The sequence below is a fragment of the Carettochelys insculpta genome, chromosome 11 (genome assembly GCF_033958435.1).
Source record: "Carettochelys insculpta isolate YL-2023 chromosome 11, ASM3395843v1, whole genome shotgun sequence".
Classification (NCBI taxonomy): domain Eukaryota; kingdom Metazoa; phylum Chordata; order Testudines; family Carettochelyidae; genus Carettochelys; species Carettochelys insculpta.
This window is the reverse complement of record NC_134147.1, coordinates 25,715,454-25,728,375: the sequence shown is the minus strand read 5'-3', so window position 1 is coordinate 25,728,375 and position 12,922 is coordinate 25,715,454. Positions and strand designations below refer to the sequence as shown.

General features: G+C 43.6%; 1 protein-coding gene across 10 annotated transcripts in view; it reads right to left on the bottom strand.

Annotated features, from left to right (window-relative positions):
* Positions 1-1,008: 1,008 nt before the first annotated feature.
* The window catches only part of ABHD6 (abhydrolase domain containing 6, acylglycerol lipase), a 39,843-nt gene continuing 27,929 nt past the window's right edge, over positions 1,009-12,922 (bottom strand). For 6 of the 10 annotated variants that reach the window (XM_075004908.1, XM_075004910.1, XM_075004906.1 and 3 more), the window contains 5 exons: positions 9,173-9,330; positions 7,298-7,352; positions 5,974-6,074; positions 4,313-4,366; positions 1,009-1,252 (listed from right to left, as the gene is read on the bottom strand). In XM_075004908.1, coding sequence (XP_074861009.1) covers positions 1,046-1,252; positions 4,313-4,366; positions 5,974-6,074; positions 7,298-7,352; positions 9,173-9,330 — 575 coding nt within the window. In that variant the 3' untranslated portion in view covers positions 1,009-1,045. Of the gene's footprint in view, positions 1,253-2,305; positions 4,367-5,973; positions 6,075-7,297; positions 7,353-9,172; positions 9,331-12,922 lie in introns of those variants that run through there. The other 4 variants (XM_075004904.1, XM_075004912.1, XM_075004913.1 and 1 more) reach the window with 2 other exon arrangements.

Genomic DNA, 12,922 nt, shown 5'->3' with positions numbered 1-12,922 from the left:
TACCTTTGTTGCGAGGAAGGTGTAAAGTATCTAACTTCTCAGGGAGAGAGCAGAGAAGCAGAATATCAAATACAAAGACTATCATGCTGAGACCAAGTGGGGGGGGCAGGAAGCAGTCCGAAAAAGCAAGGTGTGAAGTGCCCATCTCAGTCTGGAAAAGACAAGGGCCTCCTCCTCTGAGCTCAGTCCCAACCAGAGACACACCTGGGCAGCTGCTCCAACTGGAGGAAGCAGGTTTGAAAAGGGAAGCTGCTGTGCATTGGAAGTCAGTGTCTTTCTGGAAAATAGCTGAGAGAAAAACAGCTGAGAAGCCTCCGCTGCCTACAAAGACTTCCCAAAAGACCTCTGAAAAGAGCAAGACCTCTGAAATTGCCTGAGTGTGACCCCTGAGAAAGGCCCTGGGCATCCCACAAAGACAGGTGGAATTAAGGGGTGTATGGCACCTTTACAGAAATCTCCTTAGACGTCACTGCGCCCCTATAGCTTGTGGCCTAAAGTCTGCTGTGCACATGAACGTTTCTGCAAAGGGAAGAACAGCTAATACTTGGTTTGATAATTGGATGAGAAAAGCAAATGCACAGGAACTTCACCCCACACCCTTTGCATCACAAACACCAAGAGGGGCTGTGCAAGAGGAGGCTTTTTAATACACCTGTCACACAGAAGGGACCTGCCCCATCCCAGCATTCCCTGTGGAATCTCTGGGCCAGTGGAGGAGAAGCCAGGTAAGCTGGATTTATACAGAACCAGTGACAGTTCCACACCACACAACTAGCACAGAAGCTGCAGCTGCTGTTGCAGAGAATAGACTGGAGTAGTAGATGCTAGGGGGTGAGGCCCCTGTAATATGCCCAGCCTGACAGGTAGCTGGGAGTGCACTCCACACTCACAATGCCTGCGTAGCCACCTTCATGCAGGTTTGTTTTATTTCACCCTAAGTATATCCCGCAATACAACACAGCTATTTACAGCTATCCAGGCTAGTACCAGTGGGCATGCATGCATAGAACATCCATTCTGCAACTGCTTTATTCTCTATGCGGTTTTAAAAATACAAATTCAAACCCAGAAGCAGAAGTTCAAAGGGACAATGCACACTGCATGGAAAGAATATGCTCTGCTTCTCAAGTGATGGTTGTCTGTCCCCCCGTGGGTAGCCAAACCCTTCCTGGTGCATTAAGTACTTTGAGGCCAAAGAAGTGGGGTCTGTAAGTGAGTGCATCCTTGCTGAAGTGGTCACTGCCAGAGAACACTGGAATGAAGGAAAGGGAAATATTAAATGCATAACAGAACAGTAGGGAATAAATGCCTTGGAACAGCACTCAAAATCAGTCACAGTTCTGGAGTGGCATCACCTTTAAATAAACTGTACAAGACTAGATGACTGGATTATTATTAACAGCAACATTTTCAAATTTGTAAACTGAACTCTTGGAGTTTTGCCAATCCCTGCTGAAGCAGGAAGGCATTTAGCCAACTTCCCATTACTCATTTTAAGTAACTGTACATTTTCTGGAGTTGCATCTCAAGTATAAACCAGTAGAAGTACCACAGGTATATCGCGAACTTCTGTGCCCAAATCATGGGCACCAAGTGAAGTTTAGGTGCCTACAGGATCAGGATGCAACTTAGTGGGACTTTTGTGGATTAAAAGCATGAGACTTAGGCACACATGTAGCTTTGTGGATCCCACACTAAGCAATCAGTATTCCAAGCTACAGCTACATCCCTACCCTATTACCTACATCATTTATGTAAAGAGCAGGCCTACAATATCTGACACAAATTCGTTTACAGTTCTGACTGTGGGCCAGTTAGAAACTGCACATCTGATCTGACTGTTGTAACTTGATTTTAACTCGAGCTTTTGAGGACCGAATCCCATTCTCACAGAACGCAACAGCAAAACTCCACTGACTTTAAGGAAACCAGAATTTGGCCCTCATTGCCACCCTTATATTTCTTGATTCTCTAAAGTAATCATCATCATTTCAATACAAAAAACAACAAGAAGTCCAGTGGCACCTTAGAGATTGACAGCGTATTTGGAGCATATGCATTTGATGAAGTGGGTTTTTGCCCATGAAGGCTCATGCTCCAAAAACACTGTTAGTCTCAAAAGGTGCCACAGGACTTCTTGTTGTTTTTGTGGATACAGACTAACACAGCTACCCCTCTGATATTCATCATTTCAATGAGGCTTTAATAACCTAGAGTTCAGAAATTTCAAAATCAGTCAAAATACCCCCATGATGCCCACCCGCTATCCCCCACCCAGTGAAAAATTAATGCATAGAGGACTCTGTAAATTACTAGATTTTAATTATTGTTTAAGTCCTTTGCATATTCTGGAAACTATGTAAACATCTAACAACTTTTTTTCCAGCTTTCCACAAATGAAATTGTCAACTACTTTGCATTTATTCCTGGAGCAGAAACATTGGCAAAGCAATTAATCTAATGTATTTGTAAGTTTCTAAAATAAGAATGATGATTTTTCCTTTTAAACAAAAGGCAATCTAGCAATGGATGTGAAATACATATACAGATCATAGTACATTGGAACAGGAGCTCTAAGAAATTCAGGCTTAATAATACAGTCTACAAGTGTCTTTTCAGCTTAGAAAAAATGTCAGACATTGATGTCTAAGGAAGAAGTCCATGGGAACTGAGTGATGGTTTCATCCCACACACTTGCAAGGAGACAGTGCACTCTTTAGTCTTCTATTAAATACAAACAATGCCTGAGACCACGGAGCAGCCTCCCATCAGTGCTGCAGCATGAAGTGCTGCACAGCTTCAATGAATGCATGCAGCTGATTTTTGAAGATACACAGCAGGGATGTGAACTGCAGAGTTATGTCTGTGAGGCAGTCCAGCATCAGTCTCTACATATTGTGAAAGCTGCATTACAGATAACAAAACTTAAATAGTCTGGCTCGTTTGTTTTCATACAATTTCATTTAGATGGAAGTTAGGACTGTAAATTTAATTACATATACACTTCATCAAAAGGAAACACTACTGTACTTTGTACTTTTCTGCATCACTACATTTTAAAATGCATTCCACTGGAGCTTATATTGCATCTGCTTGCAATCCACATTTTAAAAGATGTAGGAAACACAAACGCCTGTAGATCATCAAACCAATATTATGACACTTATCTCATTAAGCTTACATCTGTTGCATTTGATTTCAATTACATTACCAGCCACAGAATTCACAGAATTCATTAAGAAACATTTACATCAAATTCCTCAGCAACACAATGTAATAGCTAAGAGCTCACACCCTTGTGCTAACCTGAATTTGTTTGTTCACTCACCTATCCACAGTATTATTGCTTAAATCAGGCCCCAACCTTAAAGAACAAATGCCTCCAGGAGTTTTTTTTCATTTGTTTTAATAACCGTTTTGAAACAGCCCTCCATATTTGAGTTGTTATATACGCATCAGCTTAACATCAAAAGAAAGTATCCCCCTTTAAGCAAAGCCAGATTGTACAAACACCTCAGTATTTCAGATCATTAAGACAATATTATACACACACACACACACACACACACACACAGAGGAGTTGTTCAGGGAGTAAAAACCCATCTATGTAAGTGTAAATATTCTGGACATACAGTCATTTTTCTCTGCACACTAGTTTTAATGTGTTGCCATCATTTTCTGCATAAACCGTAAGTTAATGAATTGTATCAACAGCAATTCAGCAGATGCCTGGAACATCAGAATTCTTTTATAACAATTCATCATGCAATGCACTAGACTCCAAGCAGCAGAAATACCCTTAATCACATTTTATGAAGTTTTTCCTCTTCCCTTATTCCTTTTATAGCCTAGCAATGCCTAACATCTATGTTCCGATAAATTTTACATTATATAAGATCAGGTTTCATGGGCCGCATAAACTCAGAGTTTTCAGTATATTCCATGGTCATAAATTTTCTGATTTCACTTTATTTTCTAGTTTTGTATTTTAAAAAAAAATGTAATTTGCTCGATGGACTCCTTAGGTCTCTGCATGTTGCTAGCGCTACAGCTTTACATGTCAATGATTCTGGTTTCCTCAGGGACTCTGGCATATTTGCCGTATTTTGTACAAGATCCCTGAGAACTTACCAAAGCATCAATATTTCACAATTCAAAACATTTTTAAGTGCTTGACTCTACATGAAGTTCAGGCTAGTTTCTTATTGGTCTCTGTGTTATGCACCAAAGCTAAGAATTCCAGTAAGAGCTTCGTCATTTTCCTGGGCCGCTCCACTACCACAGCGTGTCCACAGTTTTCCAAAATATATACCTGACAGTCAGAAATAGATTTTGCTAGAACATCCGCTCCAGAAGCATCCAGAATCTGAAAGGACAGAAAAAGTATTAAGTACCAAAGGAAAAAAGTCTAGGAGTCAAATCAAAGTCTTTATTGGCTGTTCCATGAACTGCTTGAACCATCTCTAGTGTATTTTACATCAAAGAGGGCTAATAAGTTACCATGGAATCCATGTGTTTTCCACATCAGATTCTGCTAAATAGCTCACTGCTATCCAAGCACCTCCTCCACCCATCCTGCACCATGTACAAGCCATGCCCAGCAGTAGAAATAATAACTCCATGCAACAGAATCCTACGGTTACAATTTAGGCAGTCTCTGTGCACATGCATGCATATAAGTAAAGCATACACCTCTACACCCTGTAGCACAGTTTTATAAACCAGTTGCTAGGATGGTTTGCAGATAGAAAATATCCTTGTTCATATTTATCAGGGAAACCATTCTATGACCTAATAACAATCACCAAGTGTAACGAGCACTGTGGCTAGCAGTAGCTCTGCTCCCAGTGTGAATACAGCCCAAACATCCCCATCACCAGGCTCCACCTCCTCTCATCTGCAAAAGCCCTCTCTGTCAGGGACTAGTGTAGGGCTACTAGTGCAGGGGAGCTCCCTTAGCCTTCAGCACTTCCTCCACCTCTGTGCCACACCGGGGCTCTGGTGAAGGGGGAAAATGACCTTATGGCCTCACTGCCACTGTTGTGCCCCACCTTATGTCTCAGCCTCTTTTCCTGTGTTCCTTTTCACCTGTGCGTGCAAATATATGCATTCTTCTCCTTTGCATGCTCCTCTCCACTCCCCTTAACATTCCCTTTCCCTCCTTCCTAGTCTCACATCTTTGTGCCTCTCTTTTCCTCTGCGGACGCTTTTCCTTGTTGCCAAGGCAACTCTTTTTTGCCTCCAAATTCCTCTTCCAAGCCCACTTCTTGCAGTGAGCTTTCCATTAGGTGCTCTCTCATGACAATTAAGTAGACCCAATCTGAGCCCTTGGCAGCCAACTCCATTCCCAGATTCTCTCCCTGTCCTTTTTCCTGTCTGTTATCTTCCCTCCTCCATAGTCCCCCATATCTACTCTAACTGGGAGATCCCTGGAGCCGACAGGGATCTTGTAGTCTTACAATTGGCCCTATAAAACCCCATGCAAATCACTAGGGTTGGCTAAATTAAAATACGGTAACTTCTTTCATATCCAGCATTCTATCATCCAGAACTCTCAAATAACTGGCATTTTAACCATAAGTAACTTTTAGATAAATTTTCCCTAAATGCAGTATAGTGAGAGTAAATACAAATAAACACAGCAAATACAAAACAGGTTTACAGCGTATGATACTGCTGCTGTTGGTAAATAAAGTACTCAGCATGCATTTTTGTTTGTTTCTTAATACCTAATCTTGTTTGTCTTTAGTGTTATGCATTGCTAGGTATGCCTCTCTGTTATCCAGAATATTTGAGTATCTGTCAACCTCCCAGTCCTGGGGCTGCTGGATATGAAAGAGTTTTGTTGTAACAGCATCTACAATCTTCTAGTTTACTTGCTGTTCACGCAACATTTATACAGATGGAAACAGAGTACCAATTCTGGTATTAAAAAAATACAAAAAAATAAAAACAGCCCAGCAGAAGCAGTACCTGATCTTGTTTTCCCCAGATGACCAGCGTTGGGGCTTTGATCTTGCTCATATTTTCATGAAGAGCGTGTCTGGACTTTTCCTCTGTAACTTCTACAAATACTTTTCAGCAGAAAAGAATTAGTCAAACATAAGTGGAATTTATTCCATTTACTGCTATTCAGCTGGGCTGAATCCTGAGGAAATTCCTCCCTTTACTCCTGCAACAGGCCCCTGAGGCTGCCAGTGCAGGTATGCCAGAATAAGGAATGTTCTTCTCAAGTGGACTGCGTCCCAGCTGGTCCATAGGAAAGGCAGATTCACCATCCTGGTGCACAGGATGTAAGACCTGCCCATGAACCATCAGGGAGAAGACAGGATATCTGTGATTTCTAGCATGACAAGATTCTCCCACAGCTCCATTCTGTGTGCAGGAGTTAATTAAAGTTGGCCAATGATTAAAGCGGACACAGAAAAGGAGGGAGGAAATTAACTCCTCCAGCCCAGGAGAAGAGCTGTTTTCCCAAATCAGGGAGCTGTGTCGGGGTGTGGGAAGCACACCCGTATTTTTTTAGTGAGAAAGGGAGCTGTACTCCCCTCCCCATTACCTCCCCCCATATTTCAGCCCCTCAGGCAGACTCACTGGGACAGATGCAGCTCCTGAATGTAAGAGAGCTGGGATAGAGAAGAGCGAGGTAGGGCCTGGAACAGTCAGGCTGTGAGGAGCAGCGCTGCCCACGGAGAAGGATTTAGCAAGATGTCCAGGCAGGTTTTACTGGAGTTACCATTTCATTAATAAATCTGAGGGTTTATTTTCTTTTCCCCCTTCTGGGGAGAAGCCCTCTGTGAAGCATGTTTGGAGTAGATAGGGCAGGGCCAGCTCACAGTGCTGCAGTGAACAGGAAGGACGGGTGCAGATGAGTCACCCGGACTCTGGCTGCGTCACTCCATCCTTAGCTTTGCCGAAGAATACTACAGAAGAGGCAGTAACACATGTGTAAAGCTGACAGACCCTGGTCATTGCCAGGTGGGTTGAACCCGGGACCAAAGGAGCTAAATCCATAACCCTCTACTCACAAGAGCTAAAAGCCAACTGTAGGCTGTAGCAGACTTCTCTCTCCCTAGTGGTCCAAGGGCCTCTTGGTTACCCATGCCTCAGGACATTGTCCTGCCCACTCCCCTGCAGCAAGGAATCACCACACTAATGAAGCACCCACCACAGAAAAAGCCTGCTGTGGAGGTAACTCGTCCTCTTCTGCCTGAGGAGGACAGATTTGTACGCAACTTGGGCACTGAGATGCCAGATCAAGAGTTCTGCTCTGCCGGAAACGAACAAACACACTTACATTTCCGGTAAAATTCGTTATGGGGGATGCGGACATCAACAAGGCCCTGCAGGATCTATAAATAAACAAACATCCGTCAGGGTAAAAGAACAGACGTGTCACACCCAGCCCATGTGCTGCCACTCTGGGGTGATGGAATATGGGGCAGTTCTCTAGGGAGACAGGTCAAGACTGTGCCCAAAATGACTCTGCGGCTTGGACCTTTTTCTGGTCTGTCCTCTTGTGCATTACGCAACGTAGCTAAAGTGTAAGCTTACTTGCAGACACTCTCTGATAACAGGTTATTGCCATAATATCTGGTAGGGCAAGAGAGAAAGCATATTGTCCACACTCCTCATAAAGAGGCTTCAAGTTTGCAGGATAAAAACAAAGCAGAGAAAATGTCTTTTGTACTGTGCAGTTGGAATTTTCTATGAAGCCAGACCACAAATTCGTGTCCAGGTTACCTCCAGAATGACCATACATCAATTTGTTGTTCACATAAAATTAATGCTTCTCACTTGGCATCACCTTACATTTCCTTTCCTCCTGTAATCTAATCAAAGACTTCCTAAAGGAAATGTTATTGCTAAATTGCTCTCTCCTCACAGTGACACAATTAATTTGTCCATTGCATTTGCTAAAAAAGAACAAATAATTCTCATACATACTGGGCAATAACTTTTCGTCTATCTGGCTTTTCCTTGACACACACACACACACAGAGAGAGAGAGAGAGAGAGAGAGAGAGAGAGAGCACATCCACCAAGCATCCATCCAACAGGGAGGCATCAGAAAAATATGGCTGAGGGGGAAAAAAAAAGAAAAACAAAACAAAAGGAAAGTGGTCTAAACCACTAAAGATACTGTTTGGATGCAGAAATTATTGAGGGAAAGGGGGAGAATTCTATGACCAGTTTTATATAAGAGGTCGGACTCAACAGGGTGATGATAGTCTTTTTTGGCCTTAGAAGTCTATGGAAAATATTTTTCCATTAACATTCTCATCCCTAAGAAGAATACATCTCCAGAGGAGAACAGCACCATAGATGCGAGACCTTCAGGAGTATTGCCCTGACACTGCCTGCAAAGGCTGCTGTGAAGAAGTTACATTTCTGAAGAGAAACTTTTTGAAGTGTCTAGGAAACCAAAAAGAAAAAAGGTGACTTGCTACTATTAGTACAACTATGCAAATACCACATCTGCTACATTCAACAACCTGTATGCCCATTATAATTACTTCTGATTTAATACAATAAATTTAGTTGTGAACATGTCTCTTTGTAAAGATCCAATTTCACACATACTCAAAATGAAGGACTAGTCATAAGGGTGATACCCTCCAAGTTGATCTAGAGCACAAGGGGAGGAGAAAGGTATTTTGGCTAACCTTCCACACCTTCTCATTAGCTCTTTTGGCTGCTTTCATGGAGCATGAAGACACAAATGCCAAAATTATACTTCAGCATATGCTTTCTGCTACACTTCCTCTAGGATCACATCACTGATGTATCAAAGCAGGTGTGACCTACGGAGAACATGAGGACTGGACCTGACCCAGTACAAATACCAATTTTTTGCCCTGCTGTACTACTTCAAACAGTGTCTTAAGGGACCAGTATTCTGCACAAATCACTAACTGTTCTTTCTTTCACCCTCCATATATATACAGCAACATTACTGGGAGAATTACACTGTTCTAAATAGGATCCTAGATGGTGTCATTTCAGTTTCATTGCCTTTAGGACAACCATGGCTTTTAAACCCCTTGGATTTCAAACAGAGGCAGGTTTGCACTTTGTCCCTCTATGAGAGCTCTTCTGCTTATGGCCCATCCTGGTCATGTCTATTGCCTTCTGTCATGATTAAAGAGGATGACTGTCTGTGACATCTTACCTGCTGAGGTACTTTAAAGCGCACATAAGAACAGAGCTTCAGCATGTCTGCCATTTCCTCAGGCGTTGATGGAATTAAGGGAATCCTCTCAATGCACTGAGACTCTTTCAGCTCCCGCAGCTGCTTATGAAATTTGTTCTCAGTTGGATAACGCAGACCTACACAGGATAAACACACACACTAAAATCCAAAAGGAACAAGGCAGTCCTTCCCAGACAAGGCAACTTGCCACAGAACGTAGTTATTTCTGGGTACACTGTACATTTGACTTCTGTAAACTGGACAGTCTCTCTGTAAAAGAATGAATGGACATAAATCAGACATCAGAACAGTAATGTACGAAAGCCTGTGGGAGAACACTTCAATCTCCCTGGACACTCAGTGGCAAATTTAAGGGTGACAGTCCTGAAACAAAAAAATTTCAAAAATCTAACGGAGAGAGAAATCTCTGAGCTGCAATTTATTTGCAAATTTTACTCCATTGACCATGGATTAAACAGAGACTGGGAGTGGCTCGCAGCTTACAAAGGCAGTTTCTCTGCTCTGGGTGCTAATATCTCCCCATTAGACTCTGACAAAGGCTCACATCCCCCTGTCTGATCTGACTTGTTTCTTCCTCTTTTGATAAGTACTGTTGATACTGGGCCATTTCCACCTTGCTGAATAGACCCTGTCAGCTCTGGCCCTCCCTCTTACCGGGACCCCACTCTTTAAATACCCCTCTGAAACCACCCTTCCACTCAAGCATCTGATGAAGCGGGTCTTTGCCCATGAAAGCTTATGCTCCAAAATATCTGTTAGTCTATAAGGTGCCACAAGACTTCTTGTTGTTCTCGAAGCTACAGACTAACATGGCTACCTCTCTGACAGTTATTAAGTGACACTCTTGGCTTTACACAACACTTTTCCCAAACCGGTTCTACATCAAACCTCTTCACCAGCATTAAACAAAAAGCCAAAGGACTTTATGAGAAGATTGAACACAGGCCTCTTCTGCTTCATTGTCTCTCAACTTTTCCAGGCTCCTGTATCCCTTTCAGGGGGTCTGATTTGGCTTGAAGAGCTCCAGTTTCACTTCACTGAAAAACTGGTTGCTCACAAAATTGGATGTAAAAATACAGGTGTCACAGCACAAGATTACTGAAAAATGGCTGACTTCTTCACTCTTACCATAGAATTATAAAATAAATCAATTGGATTATTCACTCTATACCTACCCCTCTTCAGTGCCTAGAATACAGCAAGCGGGCTCAACTTACTGGCCCTCGGAGCTGCATATGACAAACTACTTCAAGAGCTGGAGCGCAACTGCCAAGAGCTGTGTCTTGTCTTGGGGCTTCAGCCCTGCTTCTGCTGAAGCCCTGAGTCCCAGAACGCGCACACTGCAGGCCTGATGCCCTGAGCCCCAGCTGGTGCACTCTGCAGGGCTGAAGCCCTGAGACCCCCCTCCCCACTGGACTGAAGCTCCTATCTCACCACCTCATAGCAAAGTAGAGGTCCCGCGCTTCCTCCCCTCACCCCCAGTCTGGTAGCTGGAGAAAGGAGGGGGCAGACGGGTGCAGCGGGCTTGCAAGCCACGTTTTAATGGTACAATAGATGCATGTTCCTCTCAAGCCTGCTATACAGAGCAGTATAAACAAATCAACACGGATACAGAATTTTAGTTTGTACTGGCTTGGCTAGGGCTTTCCACGTAGCCTGTTGTAAAACTAAGCAATATCTAGATGTAACCCCTGGAAGACCTCTGCATAGCCCTAGTCAGTGCTTTTTGTAAAGAAAATTTAAAAAAAGAGCCCAGGATCCCATGGCTTGGGGGTGCGGAGGCAAGTACAGGCACAAAAAAAAAAAAGCAGCACCCCTTGTGGTTATCAACATGTACCTTGGTTGAGAACCATGGTTCTGTTTAATAGATGCCTGACACACACAAATTCACATCCCTTTTTTCTCCATAAGAACATAAAAATGGCCAAACTGAGTCAGACCAAAGGTCCATCTAGCCCAGTAACCTGTCTGCAGACAGTGGCCAAAACCAGGTGCCCCAGAGGGAGTGAACCGAATGTGGCAGAGGTGATAACTAAGTAATATTCCACTTTGCCCTTTATTTCTTGCCTTAGACTCACTTGTTTACTGGCTGAGCAGCAGGAGCTATTATGACAACAGGGACAAAGAGATAACACTGTGACAACACTCACATATCTCTGCAACATGTAATTCCCCAGCTTGTACTGAACAGTCTGGCAATGGGTGAACACAGGAGAATAAGCTGACAAAATGTGAAATGCTGCATAACCAGGTACTTCAAAGTTCACATTTATTGAGTAATTTCCCTTCTTGTAACAGTCTCCAACCAGCTGGAGACAGCGGGGGAATTAAGTGGCAGATTTGAGCAGAATCAACTAAGCAAGCTTCCCTTTCAGGCTTTCCGAACACAACGGAAGCAATTCTCACGGCCAGGACTCTTTACACCACGCTAGCAGCACAAAGGTGTCTTAAAGCAGGGCCCATGTAATTTACACCCACTTCATGACACCTACCATTGCCAGAGTGCTGCAGGGAGCCCTTACAGTGACTGAGGGTCAGACCTGTACAGATGAGACTACCCAGCTACCACCCTGAAAGGTTTAAACCAGACATGTCTTGTGAAGTCCATTCAAATCACCCCACTTGACCTTCCATTTCCATTCATCTCAGCCACTCCTGTCCAAGCCATACAGCTTTGTGCTCTCCCCCTTAGAAACAACACAGAGCACAACGGCTGAGGCAGACTCTGCCTAGCTACCCAGCTGCTAATATTAGACTGTTGGATGGAATTAAAATGTAAATGTTTCTAATCTTGCCCACTCTGGGAGAGCCACAACCCACTGCTAACACCAGTGAGGAAACAGCAACTCTTTGGCTGAGCCTGCAAATACTCCACCTCATTCCAGGTCCCTCCTCTGACCTATACTTCCACTTCTGCCCTCCCTCCCCTGCAACGGATGGCAAAGCTGCTCCTTGCATAGTCTGCTCAGAAAACCTCTGCCTCGGTGTAGCTTACAACAGAGCTACACTAGGGAACAAAGTCGATCTCCAATACGAATTGACGTACCACAACCAACTTTGTTCCCTGGTATAGATGAGGTCTCTTCAGGCTCGCACCAACGTCCCTTACTCCATACTATCGCGTGGAGTACAGGGGTTGATGGCTGAGCCCAAAGACGTCGATTTTGCCACATCTTAACACTCGCAGCAAATCGAACTCCAAAAGATTGACCACAGAACGTTGATCTCCACATACGAATAGATCAGCCCACAGGCTACGCAGCAGCAAAAAACAAAGGTGCTGATGTGAGTCATCCTCTGCAACAGTGGGCATTGTGCATGGGGGTGACACCCAATTAAGGCTCCTCTCTTTCTGCCCAGAGTCTCCCTCAAGAATGCACAGCTGTGAGAGTTCCATTTTACATGGTCACAGCTCACTGAGAACCAAGCTTTTTCAAAACCATAGATGGTCGCCCCCCCCCTTCCCCAGCTTCAGCCAATATTGAGCTAAGCAAACACTGTTTTCCGCACACATCATTAAAAAACTCCAAAACATCACCTCTGGGCTGCAAGCATGGATCAGCTCAGCCTAAACAGGAGCCTGGTTGTGAAAAGTGGGAAAAGGCACTTAGAACAGAGACTAGAATTCAGCTTTCACAGCATTCACAGGCTCACATTTTCCATGGTCTGCGTTCCAAGAGTAATGTACTTTTCTGTAAGAATATTCAT